Source organism: Enhydra lutris, unplaced genomic scaffold (genome assembly GCF_002288905.1).
Source record: "Enhydra lutris kenyoni isolate GAN:26980312 unplaced genomic scaffold, ASM228890v2 scaffoldscaffold79, whole genome shotgun sequence".
Classification (NCBI taxonomy): Eukaryota; Metazoa; Chordata; class Mammalia; order Carnivora; family Mustelidae; genus Enhydra; species Enhydra lutris.
This window is the reverse complement of record NW_019154163.1, coordinates 6,892,762-6,910,808: the sequence shown is the minus strand read 5'-3', so window position 1 is coordinate 6,910,808 and position 18,047 is coordinate 6,892,762. Positions and strand designations below refer to the sequence as shown.

The 18,047-nt window shown below is 43.0% G+C and overlaps 1 protein-coding gene across 1 annotated transcript in view; it reads left to right on the top strand.

The window, feature by feature from the left end:
- Nucleotides 1-18,047, top strand: part of LOC111160925 (uracil phosphoribosyltransferase homolog) — a 34,929-nt gene that overhangs the window by 11,870 nt on the left and 5,012 nt on the right. The window contains 3 exon segments of the mRNA XM_022524316.1: nucleotides 11,074-11,116; nucleotides 14,770-14,839; nucleotides 15,890-15,952. Of these exon segments, the coding sequence (XP_022380024.1) occupies nucleotides 11,074-11,116; nucleotides 14,770-14,839; nucleotides 15,890-15,952 (176 nt within the window).

Below are 18,047 nucleotides of genomic sequence, written 5' to 3'. Positions count from 1 at the left end.
TTTTACCTTGCTGCTTTCATGATTCTTTCCTTGTCTGTGTATTTTGTGAATGTGGCTATGATATGTCTTGATGATCATCAGCTTTTGTTACCTTTAATGGGAGTTCTCTGTGATTTTTGGATTTCAGTGTTTGTTTCTTCCCCAGATTAAGATAGTTTTCAGCTATAATTTGTTCAAATAAACCTCCTTTTTCTTTCTCTTCTTCTGGGACTCCTATGATAGAAATATGCTTCATGGAGTTGCTGAGTTTCCTAAGTCTACATTTGTGATCCAATACTTTTCTTTCCCTCTTCTTTTCAGTTTCATTATTTTCCATACTTTCATCTTCTATGTTACTGATTTATTCCTCTGCTTTGTCCATCCTCATTGGTTATAGCATTTTTAATTTTGGCCTTACTAGGTTGTATTTCTTTTACCTCTGCAGTAAAGGATTCTCTCGTGTCTTCAGTGCTTTTTCTCAGGCCCAGCTAGTATCTTTATAATTGTTGATTTAAATTCTGGTTCAGATATCTTCCTTGTATCTGTATAAATCCCTAGCTGTGACTTCTTCCTGTTCTGTCTTTTGGGGTGAGTTCCTCCACCTTGTCATTTATTCTAGGTCACATTTTATGTGTGTGTGGTTGTTAGGGAAGCCTGTTCTATTCCTGCTCCTGAGAGTACTGGCTCTATTAAAAAGAGGTTAAAAAAAAAAAGCCAAAGCTAGATCCTATTTCCTCTAGAGTTGAAGGTTTACAGCACTCTATGATCACTAGACATGGTGCATGTGAGGGATTTGTGCTGGTCTTCTGGGGGAGGGGCTTGATGCACTGATTCTCAGGGGAATTTGCCCCAGTAGAGATGCACCTGCAGGGTCTTGGGAGGAGTAGCAAGAGGGTGCTTGTTGCAAGCAGCTCTAGCCTCCAGTAGGTGGCGCTGTATTGCTCACTGAAGTAGGGCAATGCTGATGTGGGGGTGGGCATTGGCATTGTTCTGCTCTCTTGTCCCCAGAGCAGAGAGCTCTTGTCCACCACACTTAGGAAGCCCTCACAGAAAAGCAAATATTCACCCCTCTTGTGGCCTCTGTCAGATCCCTGCCTCCAAGCTGTCTGCCTGCCAAACAGTACAGAATTCCTGTGTTCTATCTCAGGCACATGGCTGGATTTCAAAACTACAAACTCTGATCTTTAGGGACCTGGTGCATGTGGAGCCGTGGTGATGCTCTGAGGGAGGATCTCTGCACACCGCTGATCATGCCCATTAGCACTGTCACACAGTGGCTGGAGTTTAAGGTAAAGCACAGCAAAAAGCTGGCACCAAGGTTTGCTGCCCTCAGCAGGTGTCTCCATTCCTGTGCTAATAAATGGGGTCTCACACTGGCATCCACAAGCTTTTTTGTCCTCTGAGAGGCTGTTCTACCTCCCCCAAATGCCCTACGAGAAGGGGAACTGTTTCTCCCTGTGTAATCCAGGGGATCCTCAGAGCACACTGTCCTTTCCTGGGCCTCTGCCCTCCTTCCCCACAGGAGTACCACCCTGCCCGCCCAGCTCCACCCAGCAGTGGCCCAGACTTCTAAAACTTCAGACTTTGGGCTCCAGTGCTTGTAAACACTTGCAATAATCAGCCACGGTAGTTTTCCCAGTGAATGGTGTTGGGTAAGTCTGTCTATCTGGTGCAGTTCCCTGTGTGCTGCCTTCTGTTTCTCTATCTCTCTTTCCTCTCTCTGAGATTAACGCTCCCTCCCCTCTGCAGCACCCACAATTCTTTTCTTCACATAGCATGTCCTACCTCCACGATGTGGCTTCTTTTCTCTCTAGTTCTCCAGTTTGTTCTCTCACCATTCAGATTGATCTGTTGGGTGTTCAGAAAGTTTTTATATTTATCTAGCTGTGATTTAGAGACAAGGCAAGCCTGGGGTCCCCCTACTACTGTGCCATCTTAACTCTCTCCTCGAGCCTTGTTTCTTCAATGACACCTAAACTAGTGCTACTGGGATTTGATTTCAAATCAGTAGTTTTAAGTTAATGGATCAGATGTCTTGATGTAATAATTTTTTAAAAGGGTGTGTTCTTGTATTGTTAACCTTTTTTTACAAGCCATGCAATAATGGTAGCTTCTTCCTCTTCAGAAGGAGCATTTTAATGATGTTTTTTATTTGCCTACCAAACTCTATTTCATTGTTTGCATTATATGTGTGTGCCAGTCTGATTTGCAGGAAGAGAAGTTAAAATACATATCAAAACTGTCCCTTTAGAAAGTATACCCTTATTAGAGCAAAATAAATAATGGCTTCACTCAGGGACTTGGAATTGGAGAGCTTCAGGCTGGGAAGTACCTTGAAGTACTTGACCTCTGTAAGCCTTACTGTTTTCATTACTAAACTAGTAGTAATGGTGATGGGTCCGTGATCAAAGGAGCAAGACTGATACAAAGCGAAGGTGAAGCAAAGCTTTATTTTGCACCAGCACTGAGAATCAAACCGACCAGTCGGGGCCGCCTCTTACAGGGAAGGCAACCCGTCCCAGCCTCACAGACTAACTTTTACAGAGCAAAGGCCATGTGGTTGAGCCTGGCCACACAGAGGTGGCCAATTGAATTACAATTCACCCTATAGTAGCTATTTGAACTAGCCTATCACTCTGGTCAGAATTGGCACCCAAAAGTCGGGGCCCACATTCTTTGGTGGTTAGGGAGGTGCTTTACTGATTGGATGCCTCCACCTGGCTTGACTCATCCTTGCATTCTGGGCTCTGTTATTCCCCCCGCCAACCTGACACATCCTAGTATATGGACTCTGTTATCAGGGGCTGGTTGGCCATATTTTACTGGTTTCCCAGACTTGTTTCTAAGTAAATTCCTCTGGGGGGGTGGGCAGGGTCAATCTAAGTTTACTGCATAAACAACAAAATGGCTATTTAACCGAGATGGAGTCGCTCTGGTTAAGTAGGCCCTTACATTCCCCCCTTTTCTTTGGAGATTAATCAAATCCTTGACTTTTTAGCCAGTTCTATGTTCTCCTGTTGTAAGGGGTTATATTGAGCATGTAAGACTAACATTTTTATCGCTCCAATTTTCTTTTGTACAAATGACATTAGGGCATTTATAATGCAGGGGCCAAAAAGTAACATTAGTAATCATAAAACCAGGGGGCCGGCAATTGCTGATATTAGGGAATTCATCCACGGGACCAGTTGAACAAATTTCTATAGCATCCCTATTGTGCACAATAGTACTCTGGTGGGTCCCCAGGCCCTCCCCCCACCGGATTGGGGAGGCCCAGTGTTAGGGCACATGTAAAACTGTAAGGCATCTAAACAGGGGTTAATGGGTGCCAACTGGCATAAGGTTATATTAAATTGCACAGTCGGCTGATGAGTTAGCCATTCACCGCTTTGTATAACCTTTTCCACTTCTCCTAATTCCATTCATCTAATTTCCCATCTATACCTTTCTGTCTTATGAGGTGACTCAGCAGCTCTTACACAAACAGGTAACAATAGGAGCAGCAATGAACTCATAGTCTTTTGAGTCTTAGCTTTAGTCCACGGTCGGCGGGGTCCATCAGCAGCGGCTTCCATCTTTGGGGGGCGTCCTTGTCCTCGGCTCATTTGGTGTGACCTGCGTGAATCCGGGCCCTGATGCCTTCTACTTTTACTGCCGTGGGGGTGGTCAGGATGACAGTAAATGGTCCCTTCCAGCGAGGCTCCAAGTTTCCCACTTGGTGGCGTATCCAAACCAAGTCCCCAGGTTGGTAAGAATATGGTTCCACCTCCGTCTCCATCTTAGTGTGGGCAGTTCGGATCCTGCGTGGGCTAGACAGACTGTAATGCCTGCAGTGACTGGAGTACAGACTGATTAGTCATTTCTTCCAGGGCAACCTCTTGTAGCCAAGGGCAGAGCGGTGGCGGGGGGGGGCTCCCAAACATTATTTCAAATGGGGTCACCTTGTTTAAGTAGGGTGTACATCGTGCCCTGAGGAGGGTGAAAGGAAGGAGATCCACCCATCCACTGCAAGTCTCCAGAATTAGCTTTGTCAAGGTCTCTTTAAGAGTCTGGTTCATTCTCTCTACTTGCCCGGAGCTCTGGGGCCGGTAGGCACAATGTAGTTTTCAGTTAGTGCCCGCAGCCTTGGCTAATGCCTGTGAGACTGAACTCACAAATGCAGGGCTGTTGTCTAACCTGATGTGAGAGGTAACCCAAACCTCTAGTAGCATTTTGGCTACTACTCCTGCCATCTCATGTTTGGCAGAAAAAGCCTCTACCCAGCCTACCATGTGTATAGATGTTGGCAGTCTTACCCTTGGCCATATGCAGTGCCTTGGTGAGTGCAATCAGCTCCGCCTTTTTTTTTTTTTGCGCCGGGGTTCCGTGTGTCAGGGCCGCGGTCCAGAGTTCCTGCTCAGGAGAAACCACCGCAGCCCCCGCATACCTCTTTCCATCAACCATGTAGCTACTCCCATCTGTGAACAGAGTCATCTCCGCATCCGGGAGGGAAGGGTCTCTAAGATCTGGCCTTATTCCTGTGACCTGGGTTAGAACCTCCCCGCAGTCGTGTGGGTGGTCAGCCAGCTCCTCTGGCAGCAACATGGCTGGATTTAGCACTGCCGGGGGCAAGAAAGTCACTTTCGGTTTGTTGAGGTACCCCATCACTCAGGCGTTTGTCACCCATCGGTCTGGTGGAGTCCGGAGAAGGCACTCGACAGCATGAGTGGTGGTCAAGATGAGATTTTGACTCAAAGTCAGTTTACTTGCATCCTTGACCAGGAGGGCCGTGGCAGCAATTATGCGGAGGTGAGGGGGAACGCAGCCGCTACTGGATCTAGTTTCTTGCTAAGATAGGCCACTGGCCTTTGCCAAGGCCCCAGAGTCTGAGTTGAAACTTCTTTGGCCACCCCTGCCTTGTCATCCACATACAAGTGGAAGGGCTTGGTAACATCTGGGATGGCCCATGCTGGGGCACTCAGTAAGGCTGTTTGTAATTCCCAAAATGCTCCTTCTTCCTCAGCTGTCCTCCCTTAGTGAGTCCTCCCTTAGTTCGTAGAGAGGTCAGGCCATCTCCGCGAACTGCGGTATCCACAGCCTGTAGTGGCCCACCGTCCCAAGAAACTCCTTCACTTGTTGGGGCGTGGTGGGGCAGGGGTATCGGGTGATCACCTGTTTCCTGGACTCAGTGAACGCACTCCATCATGGAGATCAAAGCCGAAATAAGGGGCGTGGCTCTGACAAAGCTGTGCTTTCTTTGCTGACACCTGATACCCTTTTCCTGCAGAGTCTGTAAGAGAGCTCTCATCCCCTACAAGCATGACTCATAGTCCTCAGTGGCTGTTTCTGCTATTCCCACTAACTCAGTCAGATTCTTCCCTTCAAATCCTTCAATTTTCTGAAGTTCTCTCCTTATATCTGAGGCTGACTGACTGGCAAAGGCAGGATTGTTTAAACGAGCTGTCGTGAAACTTCTCTGAAGTTTACCTCAAGTTGTCTAGCTTAGGTAAATAAACATTTAAAAACAATCAAATCTAGAATTTAACATCTATAAGCGTGTGTTATTAAAGCATAATTTTTTTTCTCTAAAATAACCCTCATTTCCAAAGATAGCCAAATCAGGACTAATTCATTTGAAAAACAAGTCCAGTTTTAACAAACTTGGCCTAATTATTTATATAAGCTCAGCAAGAACAGTGAGTGTTCATATAGATCTTTTAGAATCTGCTTTGCTGAAACTTCTTATAAGGAATCTCTAGGTTGAACTTTTAGTAGCCTCTCCAGGCCAGAAGCCAAGCCACGTACATGCCATCAGACATGCCTGCAGTACCTGTCGATTTGGGCGAATTCCTCTTCCTGAGGTCCCCAAAGTATCTTGAGGTTCCTGCACCTGCCAGGAAGTGGCATTCTTTACTCACCAGGTGAGGCTGCTGGGAACTCTGTAAGCAAGGTATCAGGCCAACAGTTCCAAAGGGCTTTACGGCTCCACATTTTATAAAGTCAACCTTAGTTCCTTTAAGCTGTCTGGTCATATCTGAGTCTTTTTCAAATATGACATTCCAGTCCAAGCCTTGGTAAAATAACCAGTGTTTCCAATGATGTCCTGTTACAAGGAGAACAGATTCTTATTGAACGTATGCAAATGACTGATTGCCATGGAAGAAAGAATACTTGCTGAAACCTTTTGAGTTTCAGAGGGTTCGGATAGAGAGAAAAGTTGAATGCCTTGATTTGTTTACAAATGAATACTTTTACATCTCTATAAGTTATAGATAATTTAAGAAAAAGTTTCCCTAGTCTGGAAGAGCAAACATTACAGAACCAGTCATGTTTAAAATAAGACAAAACATTAAGAGACACAACATTACAATCTTTCAGTTTATCTAGTCCCATGTTGCTAATTCTGGTTTAGTCTGAATGCAGCTTTTACTTCTGGAAGTCCTTACCCAATTCAGTTCCAGGATTTCAACATATCAAAGACCTGTATTTGTCATGAAAGTCTCCCATATGAATTTCCTTTAAGGCGGAATTCATTTTACAAGAGAATTAAAACAATTATAAATGACAAGAACTCAGAATAGATATGGTTAAATTATCAAGTGATGACCCTATCAAAACATTAAAACTTTAGGAAATGTATAGAACCTCTAGAGTAGTTACAGCATTTACCCAAATGTAACCCAAGGTTTATTATTGGTTTACCAGTACTTATTGAGTAACTTAGTATATCAAGGAAAAGCCTTATGAGTCAAAGAGGTCTCATTTACAATTTAAATCTTGTCAACAATTGCTAAAACCTTAGAAAGTTTTAAAGCACATGCCTAAATATAATTAGGGATGTTAAACACCTGATAAAACAAAACATAAAAACTGAATATTCTGGGCAGGCAAAGAGAAAACCATTTACATTTTTTAACAGATCAGTTAACCTAAGAAAACTTTGCCCTTTCAAACAGAGAGAAAACCAGCTTTTCTATACCAGTGTCTTTTCTTTTTTTATTCTTAAGCATGCAGTCTTAAGATAGTGGGTTTACTGGGTTTCCCTCCCATCGTGAATGATGTCGCAGACAAAGGGAGGGGGATCTTTCAGATTCTGTCCTGCTCTCGTCCCTCGCGGGAACTTAGGAGCATCTTAGCTAAGGTCTGTCCGTATAAGCCCCGGACCAGGCTACTCCGTGGAGTAGATGACCGTTATGCCATATGATGCCCCACGAGACTCAGAGTGCAGCCCATTCAGACTCCGTAGCCGAAGCAGTGGAGCCATACAGAGAGATTCACACAGTCAGGCACTCTTCAGATTCATACAGGTTGGACACCCTCGTCTGGGTATCCCTGGCTAATGGGAGGTGATCAGTCTTTCCTTCCATACTTTATGAAGGGGTCTGGCTCAGACAGTGTCCAGGAGAGCCCAGCCTTGGGTCCGCTGAAATCAGCGGGGCGAGCCTAAACCCTAGTGCAGGTACTCTGTTTGCCCTCTGCGGCCCGTCTCCTGTCCCACACCAGTGGCACAATGGGCCAGCGCAGTTGGGATTCCTGGTCAGGGAACCAAATGTTGCAGAAAATCCGAGGTGACTGAGGAAACCCAAACGGCACATGGAGAGATGGGAGAACACAGCTTTATTAACGCTGGCGGGCTCAGTGGGATCGTTCCCAAAGACTGAGTACCCGACAGGGTTAGGAGTGAGTTTCTATGGTCACAGGCAATGGGGGATGGTAACAGGATGTTTTCGCAGTCTCTCAAGGCCGGGGCGCTTTCCCAGTCTCTCAAGGCCAAATGGCCCTTTCATGTGGAAGTATAATATATGTGGAGGCACCTCTAAGAGAGTGCTAAATCACCTTGGGGGCTGTTTTCCTTTCTTTTCTTATTCAAACAGGATCAGGCATCTGGTCTTTTTCTTTCTTTTTTTTTTTCTTAGTCCGTCCTGACCATACCTAAAATTCCATTCCAAAGATTTCCCTTCACAAACATTCTACAATTTTCCTTTGCATTCCTATTTTGTCCCAAGTCATTTTCTTCCAAACAACCATTTCATTTAGGACAAAATTACCTTCTCTTACTTTTAACAAAATGTATTCCCATTCCTTATCTCTTTCTTACATATCTTCTACTTTGCTACATACAGAGTTGCTTCCCTTATTTCCATCAGTCTTAGTTATACTTATTAGAATTTTGTACTCTTAGAAACTCTTCAGTCTCTAGTGATGGCTAAGTATTAACCAGTTGTGAACAGTTACAACAGAATTCTTTAGATGGCAAATTTATCAATCAGTTAAGCACAAAACATGTTTACCAACAGATTTAAATATTCCTAGTTTCTTTGCAGTAGGAAGTTAAAAGCACAAACCTAGTTCCAGTAATTAATGCTTTAGTATTTATCCCATTTGGTTAAGACCTAGATGTTCGTATTTTAATTCCATTTGTCATCCAGCCAAAACTTTAAAGTTTCAGGTTACCAAAGACTTTGAAAGCTACTTTAACAATTACCCATTAAAACTTTGAGACAGACAATTAACCATCAGTTCAGTCATCTCTTTGCTAATAGATTTTAACAGATTTTAACAGATTTTAACACAGATTTTAACACAGATTTTAACACAAATAACATGAGCTTATTTGACCTTAGGTAAACTTTGATTGAAGTTTCACATTTACTGCTGTAACTTCAAAGACATGTTTATCTTAATTAAACCAACAAACTTAACTTAGTTCAAATACTGATTTACATTCCACCCAGACCCACTCCACTTCGAATGTTTACCTGAGACCTAGGTGGGAAGTTCCGGAGTTGGGGGGGGTGTTAGGTCCAGGGGGTGCTCTTCTTGTTTCCTGACAGTAAAGAACAGAAGAACAAAGTGCCGCCAGAAGGCAGAGAAAGGGTTCCCAGTTTTAGACCTCATCAGCTCCAACAGAGGAACAGATGCCATGCCTTCCCACTAGCAAGGGGGAGGGGCTAAGCAGTCCACGTCGGGCCAGAGAAGGCAAGGAATTTCCCTGAAACAAAGGGAGTTTCGGCAGCTACTTGGGAATATTCCTTAAAGTCTCTGTCTTGAGTTAGACTAACCACAGTTGGCTCTAGTTATAGCCATTAACACATGAAATGAGTGAGGGAGAAGCCCCACACCTATTAGGAGGAACGGAGAGATGAAAGTCATAGTCCCCTTACTCTCTGCTTGCCCCATTTCTTCAAGCACAACAAACAACATAACAGACAACAAAAAGACAAGACAAAGACAACCGCAGACCCAGCGGCCCCTACCCAGAACCTGCCGCCGGTGGGGATTTTCTCGGTCCCCTGCAAACACTTGCTGGTGGGGATTTTCTCGGTCCCCTAAAAACATTCACTGGTGGGGATTTTCTCTGTCCCCTACAAACGAGCAACACAACAGACAACAAAAAGACAGGGCAAAGACAACCACAGACCCAGCAGCCGGTGGGGATCTTCTCGGTCCCCTACAAACACCGGCTGGTGGGGATTTTCTAGGTCCCCTGAATGCCTAGGGGGACTCAAACCCCTGGCAATCTACCAGAAGAGGGATGGGCCATACCCTGGAGCTCCACAACCAGACAGACAGACTGGATCTCACAGAATAAAATCTTGAGATCTTGCCTCCGGAGGCTTTTCCCAGAAATTCTGATGCTGGCTCAGTTCTTGTCGTTTAATCCCGGACGAGCCCCCATTGCTGGGTCCGTGATCAAAGGAGCGAGACTGATACAAAGTGAAGGTCAAGCAAAGTTTTATTTTGCGCCAGCACTGAGAATCAAACCGACCAGTCGGGGCCGCCTCTTACAGAGAAGGCAACCCCTCCCAGCCTCACAGACTTAACTTTTACAGAGCAAAGGCCATGTGGTTGAGCCTGGCCACACAGAGGTGGCCAATTGAATTACAATTCACCCTATAGTAGCTATTTGAACTAGCCTATCACTCTGGTCAGAATTGGCGCCCAAAAGGTGCCTAAAAGGCGGGGCCCACATTCTTTGGTGGTTAGGGAGGTGCTTTACTGATTGGATGCCTCCACCTGGCTTGACTCATCCTTGCATTCTGGGTTCTGTTATCTCCCCCTGACCTGACACGTCCTGGTATATGGGCTCTGTTATCAGGGGCTGGTCAGCCATATTTTACTGGTTTCCCAGACTTGTTTCTAAGTAAATTCCTCTGGGGTGGGCAGGGTCAATCTAAGTTTACTGCATAAACAACAAAATGGGCTATTTAACCAAGATGGAGTCACTCTGGCTAAGTAGGCCCTTACAATGGAATCTACCTCTTAAGGTTGTGTGAGGAATAGATCAGATAATGCACCAAAAGTGCTTAATACTTGGTACCAAGGAATTTTTTAAAAGATAGTGACCTGTGGGAAAGATGGCAGTAATATATTTATAATATTAGGCACCTGATGTAATTTTCAGACCTTTTTAGAAAAGCTTTATAAGTGAATCTTTGTACACACTGTGTGCACGTGTGTAGTTGTTAAAAATGGTTTTTGTCAATAAAAGGTGGGGGATCTATCAAGTTTATTTGGAATAAAAAGAAGTAGGAGAGAGTGATCATATGGCAATTTCTGCTGTGGAAATTGAAGTTGTGATTTTCCCAGGGGAGGACATCTTCCAGCACACTAGAGAATTCTTCTAGTAGGTTTTTTTTTTAAGATTTTATTTATTTATTTGAGAGAAAGAGAGAAAGAGAGCTTGCATGTGTGCACAGGAGCAGGGGAGCAGAGGGAGAGGGAGAAGCACAGGGAGAGGGAGAAGCACGTTCCCCGCTGAGCAGGGAGCCTGAGGGGGGCCTCAATCCCAGGACTCCAGGTTCATGACCTGAGCTGAAGGCAGATGCTTAACCACTGAGCCACCCAGGTGTCCTGCCTCTGTTGAAATTTTAAGGTGCTTTATAGACAGCATTAAGTATGGAGTGCATTATAGACAGCATTAAGTAGGATGTCATTCCATTTAAGTTCCTGTATTCTAGTGAAAAATATCTTGCTTCAGTGATAGTTTGTACATGTTATCTTTTAGGCCTTTAGTATGTGATAGGTCTTAATAGCATTGTTACTATATGTGTTAAGTAATATTTTCCCTTAAAGCTCTAATCTGGACTAAAATTTATACTACTTTCTTTCTAGGACAGCCAGTAGAGGGGACTTCATGTTTTCTGCGGATCGTCTGGTAGGTGGAGACTTTCCATTTTTGTTTCATTGTTCCTAGTGATATAATCACAGTAGGCCAAGTGACATTTTTGTTCTAGAGAATTCTGGGGGGTTAGAGAGATCATGCCAAGTAGTCATCATCCTGGCAGGCTTCTGAAGTATTGATTCTACCCTTTCATTAAAGCTGTGCCTCAGTCCCTTTCACCTCAAAAGCATTGCCCATGAACTCATTCTGAGTTCATTCTGAGGTACTTCTACCTCTCAGGTAGATCTTGGCAACCCTTAAATATGTCATCTTTGGGCAGTGAAAGTACATTAAAAGAAAGTACATTAAAAGAAAACCAAAGATGTAAGGAGATCTAGTAGTTACCCTTGTGATAATTCATTTAATACAGAAACACTAATACCCCCTCTTGTAACTTACCTCAGGGGGATATTTATTTTGCCTTTTCTGTACTATCCTCATGTGCGAAATGCTAAGTTGGACTGTGTATGCTTCCCTCAGGGACTTCCTGTTAAGGATTGGCCAAGCCCAATTCAGTTAATTAATTTATTTATTTTAAATCTGTGAAGGAAAACTTATTTGAATTAAAATTTTTTTTTAATTTGAATTCAATTAGCCAACATATAGTACATCATTAGTTTCAGATGTAGAGTTCAGTAATTCATCAGGTGTATACAACACCCAGTGCTCAGCCCATCATGTGCCCTCCTTAATGCCCATCGCCCAGTTACCCCATCTCCCCAACCTCTCCTCCAGCAACCCTCAGTTTGTTTCCTCTGGTTAAGAGTCTCTAATGGTTTGTTTCCCTCTCTGATGACTTCCCATTCAGTTTTGCCTCCATTTCCCTATGATCCTCTGTGCTGTTTCTTAATATTCCACACAAAAGAGTAAAAGCATATGATAATTATCTTTCTCTGCTTGACTGATTTCACTCAGCATAATACCCTCCAGTTCCATGCATGTCGATGTCAATGGTCAGTGTTCATCCTTTCTGATAAGCCCAGTTCAGTTTAGCTGGTGAGGTCTGAGAGGGTCTCAGGCCGATTTGGGTTGTTTTCAGGTAAAGCACTGCATTTCCTTTTTGTGTTTACATCTAAGTGTGCTCAGGGCTTGGAATAAGGTTGATACATTTTCTGCTGTCGCTATTCATTATTCATCATTGATGAAATATATACTGAACTCTAGTCAGGCCCTTGGCTGGGCTGTGTTACAGAGGGAGGAGATAAAGCAGTCCAGAATACAGACATTGTCCCTGATTTCATGGAGTTTACATTTGAAATGCTGTTGTCAGTATTTAGTTTGAGAAAGAAAAAAGTGGCTTCTTAACCTCACAGGTGTAATAAGAGAATAAAAGATAGATTATTAAAGGGAATGTTGGGGGGGAAGGCATGAAACTTTTCATTTTGATTTTCCCTCAGGAAATATTAATTCCAAAGGAGTATGGGCAGCTCCTTTTGGGCTTGTGGCCTTAAGTATTCCTAGTTCAGAGGTCACTTCTATTTACAATCATTTGAGCTTCCAGAGGCAGTAATAACACTTGGACTGCATCAAGGTCGGTGTAGTTGGCACTCCTGGAGTTATAGTTAGGTCATTCTGTCTTTATGCTTTTATCAAACCAAAGGAAGGGGTTCAAGGAGGAAGGAACTTCTGTCATTGGCTGTTGTGGAGAAAACAAATGTTGGTGTTCATTAGTCAAAAATGGTTCCTCTTTCTTTTGCTTTCTTTGCCTTTTGTCTGTGGAAGGTAGGAGTTAAGTTCATGGTTATTGTAAAATGCTTGCTTGAAAGGGCAGGCGTTATATCTTAATCAAATCATGTAATGAGGACCCATGACAATTGACATGAGGCAATGTCAGTTTGGACCTCTCTGTTCTCTTCAGTTGGCTTTGAAGGTTCTGATACCAGGAGAGTGTGTAGAGGGTCTTTTGTGGTTGTGGTAGGGACTGGAGCTATTTAGGTTTCTGGTATTGAGGATTTCTTGTACACTGTTCTAGCACAAGGGTCCCATTATAGTTGACATTAATTCTATCCTGGATTTGTCAGGATTGGCTTCCCTGGCACTCAGATCTTGAGTTCGTTATATTTAGTCATCCTTCTGCTGGTTTTATGTTCTCCCATAAGGCTTGGACATACTAATTTCTGTCCCAGAGTTGCAGGAGACTGGCAGGAGGCAAGACTCTTTAGGAGAGTGTTCCTGGGAGGGGCACCTGGGTGGTTCAGGTGTCCATTAAGTGCCTAACTCTTGATTTTGGCTCAGGTCGTGATCTCAGGTCCATGAGATCAAGTCCTACCTCAAGCTCCACGCTCAGCAGGGAGTCTGCTTGAGACTGTCCTTTGTCCGCTGTCTCCCCCAAACTCTCTCTCTCTCTCTCTCTAAGAAATATACAAATCTTTAAAAAAAAGTGTTACTAAGAGATCTCAGCTATCCAAAGAAAAGGATCCTTTTCTTCCCTTCAGCTCACACCTGAGAAACCTTCACCTCCACAGAAGGTGGTGGCTAGAGATGAGTGTGCATACATACACAGTATTCATCAGGTTCCTGGGCTCTTTGGTGTTTCAGGCTGACAAAGTGCTGGCCCATTTAGCATTGATCATTTTAATGGCAGCAAGGTGTTGTGTTGTAGTGATAGAACATGGTGTTTCTCCCTGCTGTTCCTAATTCTTAATCAATAGTGTAGTATTGATTAGAGAAAATGTGCATTGCAGACACTATCTTAATTGTGGTGGGCTCTAGGTGCTCATAGGAGTATCATATTTGGGTTTTGGAGGCTATTCCTAGTAGCTCTGATGGATTCTTTCCTCTGTACCACACAATAAGATCATTAGGAGCCTTTTTTTTAAGCTGAGAAGCCCCAGGGCATACTACTGGCTCCTACTTCAAGCTCAGGAAATTGATCCAGCCCCATCCATTCATTTATTTCCTCCTGAGAAGTTTCAGGTTTTATTTGCATTATGGCAAGCCTTTGTTAAAAAGAATCCAGCTTAATTTCAAAGTACTAAACAAGGCAGAGAAGTTCCCAGTGGGCACTATTTTCAGAGTTATCAGAAGGAACATAAGGAATAGCATGGAGGACATTAGGAGAAGGAAGGAAAAAAATGAAGGGCGGGAGAGTCAGAGGGGGAGATGAACCACAAGAGAGTATGGACTCCAGGAAACAAACTGAGGGTTTTAGAGGGCAGAGGGTTGGGGGGATGGGTGAGCCTGGTGATGGGTATTAAGGAAAGCATGGATTGTGAGGAGCACTGGGTGTTATATGCAAACAATGAATCATGGCACACTACATCAAAAACTAATGGTGTACTGAATGGTGACTAACAGAACATAATTAAATTTTTAAAAAATTCAAAAAGGAAGTCTGTTGCTTCCAAGGATGACTCTTGTCACTTGTAGTTCCGCATCTCTTGTGATATCGGCTGGCCTAAGTGAATTAGTATCAGAAGACATACTTGAGCCTTTTGGTGGCAATCATGCGCCTACCCGAGGTTTGATACTTACCAGCAAGCAGCCTAGCATTTGGATCTGTTTCTGCATCTAACTTGTGTTAGGGGGCCCCCTACCTACCTCCCTTGCCTGTTGTGTTACTGACTTTGTGCCTAGTGTTCAGCTCATAAAGCTAACAGCTAACACTAGACCTAGCAGGTTCTCAACTTCTTCTTTTGACTCTTTAGATCAGACTGGTTGTGGAAGAGGGATTGAATCAGCTGCCATATAAAGAATGCATGGTAACCACTCCAACAGGTAACAAGGGTTGTTACTCTCAGATTCTTGTCCTGAAAGTTCTGGAAATTAGGGGGAAATGGGAAAAAAAGCGATCTGAGAAATCAGTATCCAAAATGAGGAGTCTAGGTGGAGCTGTTCTTTTAAACACTTAATAAACTCAGAGATGTTTAGTAAAGAAATTTATATGGGTGACTTTTTGTTAATGGCTTGCTTGTCAATTCAAGTTAAAGGTTAATAAATATTCTTTAGCATGCAGGTGTTGCCTTTGATGACAGCCCATTGGGACCAGAGTTAAGAATGGCTAGCAGCTTATCTTCACCTCTGTGGGGAAGCTGCTGGTGTTAATAAATGGGTAGGTTGGTTTGGCATTGAGACTCCAAGTAAAAGAATGAGAAGTAAAAAAGACAAAGGAAACTAAAAATGATGACATCTGGAGAGAGTACTTTGTTTTACTTTAATAGAACACAGCTGAAGATCCCTATTTCAGAGATTTAAAATTCCGATTTTGTTCTCTAGTAAATAATGGAAGCTGTTCTATTCAAAGGTTGACTTTATGAAAATTAGGGGCTGAGCTTGTTGCATCATAATTGATCCAATTCAGGATGGCACCAAGGATTGAGCAAGTCTTGGTAACAACCTCAGCCTTTGTCTCCTGCTTTTTAAGGCAGAATAGGAGCTCATAAAAGGGGTGGAATGAGGAGGCTCTCTCCTGTGCATCACAGTGAGCTCCCAGTTTGAATTGATGATGTTTATAGTGTTCAGAGTGCAGTGATTCCTCTCTGAATTCAATTTGAGGAATGTGTGTGTGAATATCATGCCATCATAAGTCCTATTCCTACTCAACGGAGCCTGTGTCTCCCAATTATCTCCACAGGTTTCTTATGAAGAATTAAGAAATAATTGAAAAATCATGCCTTCTCATTACTTTCAGAGGGAACCTAAGAGGTTATACAGAATGTCTAGACAAGGGTTGCTTTGTACCCATTGGCTTTAAACTACAGACACATTAAAAATAAGTGGATTGTTCCCATAATGAGAGATAAATTCTTTGATTTTATTCCCCAACAGGGTACAAGTATGAAGGAGTGAAATTTGAGAAGGGAAATTGTGGGGTCAGCATAATGAGAAGCGGTAGGTTTGCATATATGCGATTCTTGTTTCTTTGCATGCATAGAAACAGTCGTTTTCCAGGAGAGAGGTGGGCTTGTCTGTCATAATTGCAGCCTGACTTGACTTAAATCTCACCACCTATGTTGTCTATCCTCACGGTGCCTTGGATCATGGCCTGCATGTTGCTGAGTTTGACTAATTTTAACTGCAGAGCATCTACTCTACGTGGCCTGTCCCCACGGGCAAGCCTGCTTTCAGAGAAATTCAGGGTAGGATAGGAGGATGAGATGGTACTGTCTTGGGGAGAACAGGGCAGCTTGAAGACTGATGGAATATGGCACAAATTTGGGCCTGTGGAACTTTGAATACCTGACTGGAGAAAAGTTTTTTTTTTTTTTTTAATTTCTTCTGTAGGGAACAGTCCTACCTGATCAGGAGATGGCCTGAATGACTTATTCAGTGTTTTTAGTTTTATATTTGATGTGTTGTTATGCCCAAGTTTTAGTGTCCGAGAGGCCACCAAGGAGCCAAGCACCGATGCAATCACACGAGGGTTTATTCAGCAAGCTTAAGCTTGGGCCCAAGTATACCCGACACAGCGGAGTAGGGACTTGGACCCCGAGCCAGATTACAGTCAGGGTTTTTAAAAAGCAGAGTAGGGGTAGACTCAGCAGTGGGTGAGGACAAAAGGGGGTTATGGATGATGTAAATCTCTAAGGAATTTTGGAAGTGAGGTCTCCAGGACCTTGAGGGGCTAGCTATTGTCTGGGGTAAAGGTTATTCATTACCAGTAATAAAAATCTTCTCGTGAGACCCTTTAGATGTATATCAGTGGGTCATATGCTTGGGAATGATTGCTGACATTATCTTGGAGGTTTAGAGATAAAGTTTCACATTTCTCCCATCAAGTGTCCTTGTTAGTGAGATTTAGGTTTAGAAGAAATTTAACTTTATTTACATTTCCTTCTGCCTCAGCCTCCTTCAGTTTTATGGTGGGGAGGGCGACATTAGGGCTTAAGGAACTGAGGTATTTGTCTCTTGAAATTGGGCTATTGAGAAGATGGCTTCTTTGTTGTGAATCACTATGACATTTGTAAACCGAGGGAGACTCCTGTCTTGAAGGATTGTGATCTCTGCAAGTTAACTATTTGTTTTTCTTTTAGGGCAGCCAGGGGTGGCTGAGGAATGTCACACAAACTACTGAGGGGAGGGGAGCGGGTGGAGAGGGGGTGCAAGGTGCCAACTTTTGCTTTGCCAAGATGGCTGTACTTATGTTAGGGCTAGACTCGAGGTGGGTACAGCCTTGTTTTTCTTGGCCTCCACAGTGTATGTGGCCATATAGCAAAAACACTTATCTGTTATTAACTCTAGGTATTTCCAGTTGCTGGTATTATAAATGTTGTATTTGTGTTTGAGTCCAAATGATTACTCTTTTAAATCAATCTTTGTGCAACAAAATCACATGCCTATAATTAGTATGTCTACCTGTTCCATGGGGATGATTACTTCCATTTGGTAACTAACTAACTAAATTTTTGCATAAGATCCAAGATTCAGTGGAAGCCTCACTTGCTTGCTTGCACTGGAGACAGATGGATTTTTTTTCCCCATGTAAACATTGCCTTTTCTCTGGCTGTGAATTTCTGTTTGTGAACAGTTGAATATGTCAAGTAGAATAGGAGCTGTAAGTTCACTTTTTTAAAGAATGTTGCTTTTAAGCAATAAAAGGATTTTCAGGACAATGTTATTTAACCTTTTAAAACTGGTGAAGACAATGGAGATGGGCTTTTAAGGCATTTTTTTCTTCTATTTTAGTCTAGTTCCTGCCCTAAAGGCAGCATTCTCAAACCCCTAGAATATGGCAGATGACCTTGGGGTAGTGCAGAGACAAGGGTTCTTTTTTAACATTATTTGCTATTGATTGATTTTCATATAGATTAGAAACTATTTTTTATGTTTACACCAATGATAGAAACTTTCCTCTTAAAATAGGTGTAAATGAAAATAGTTAAAGAAAAATATTAAGTAACAGTACAGATAGAATTCTGATATAACCTAAAATCTGGAAGGTGGTACGAGAATGATTCACTTTTGGCAAACACTTCCTAAAAGGAAT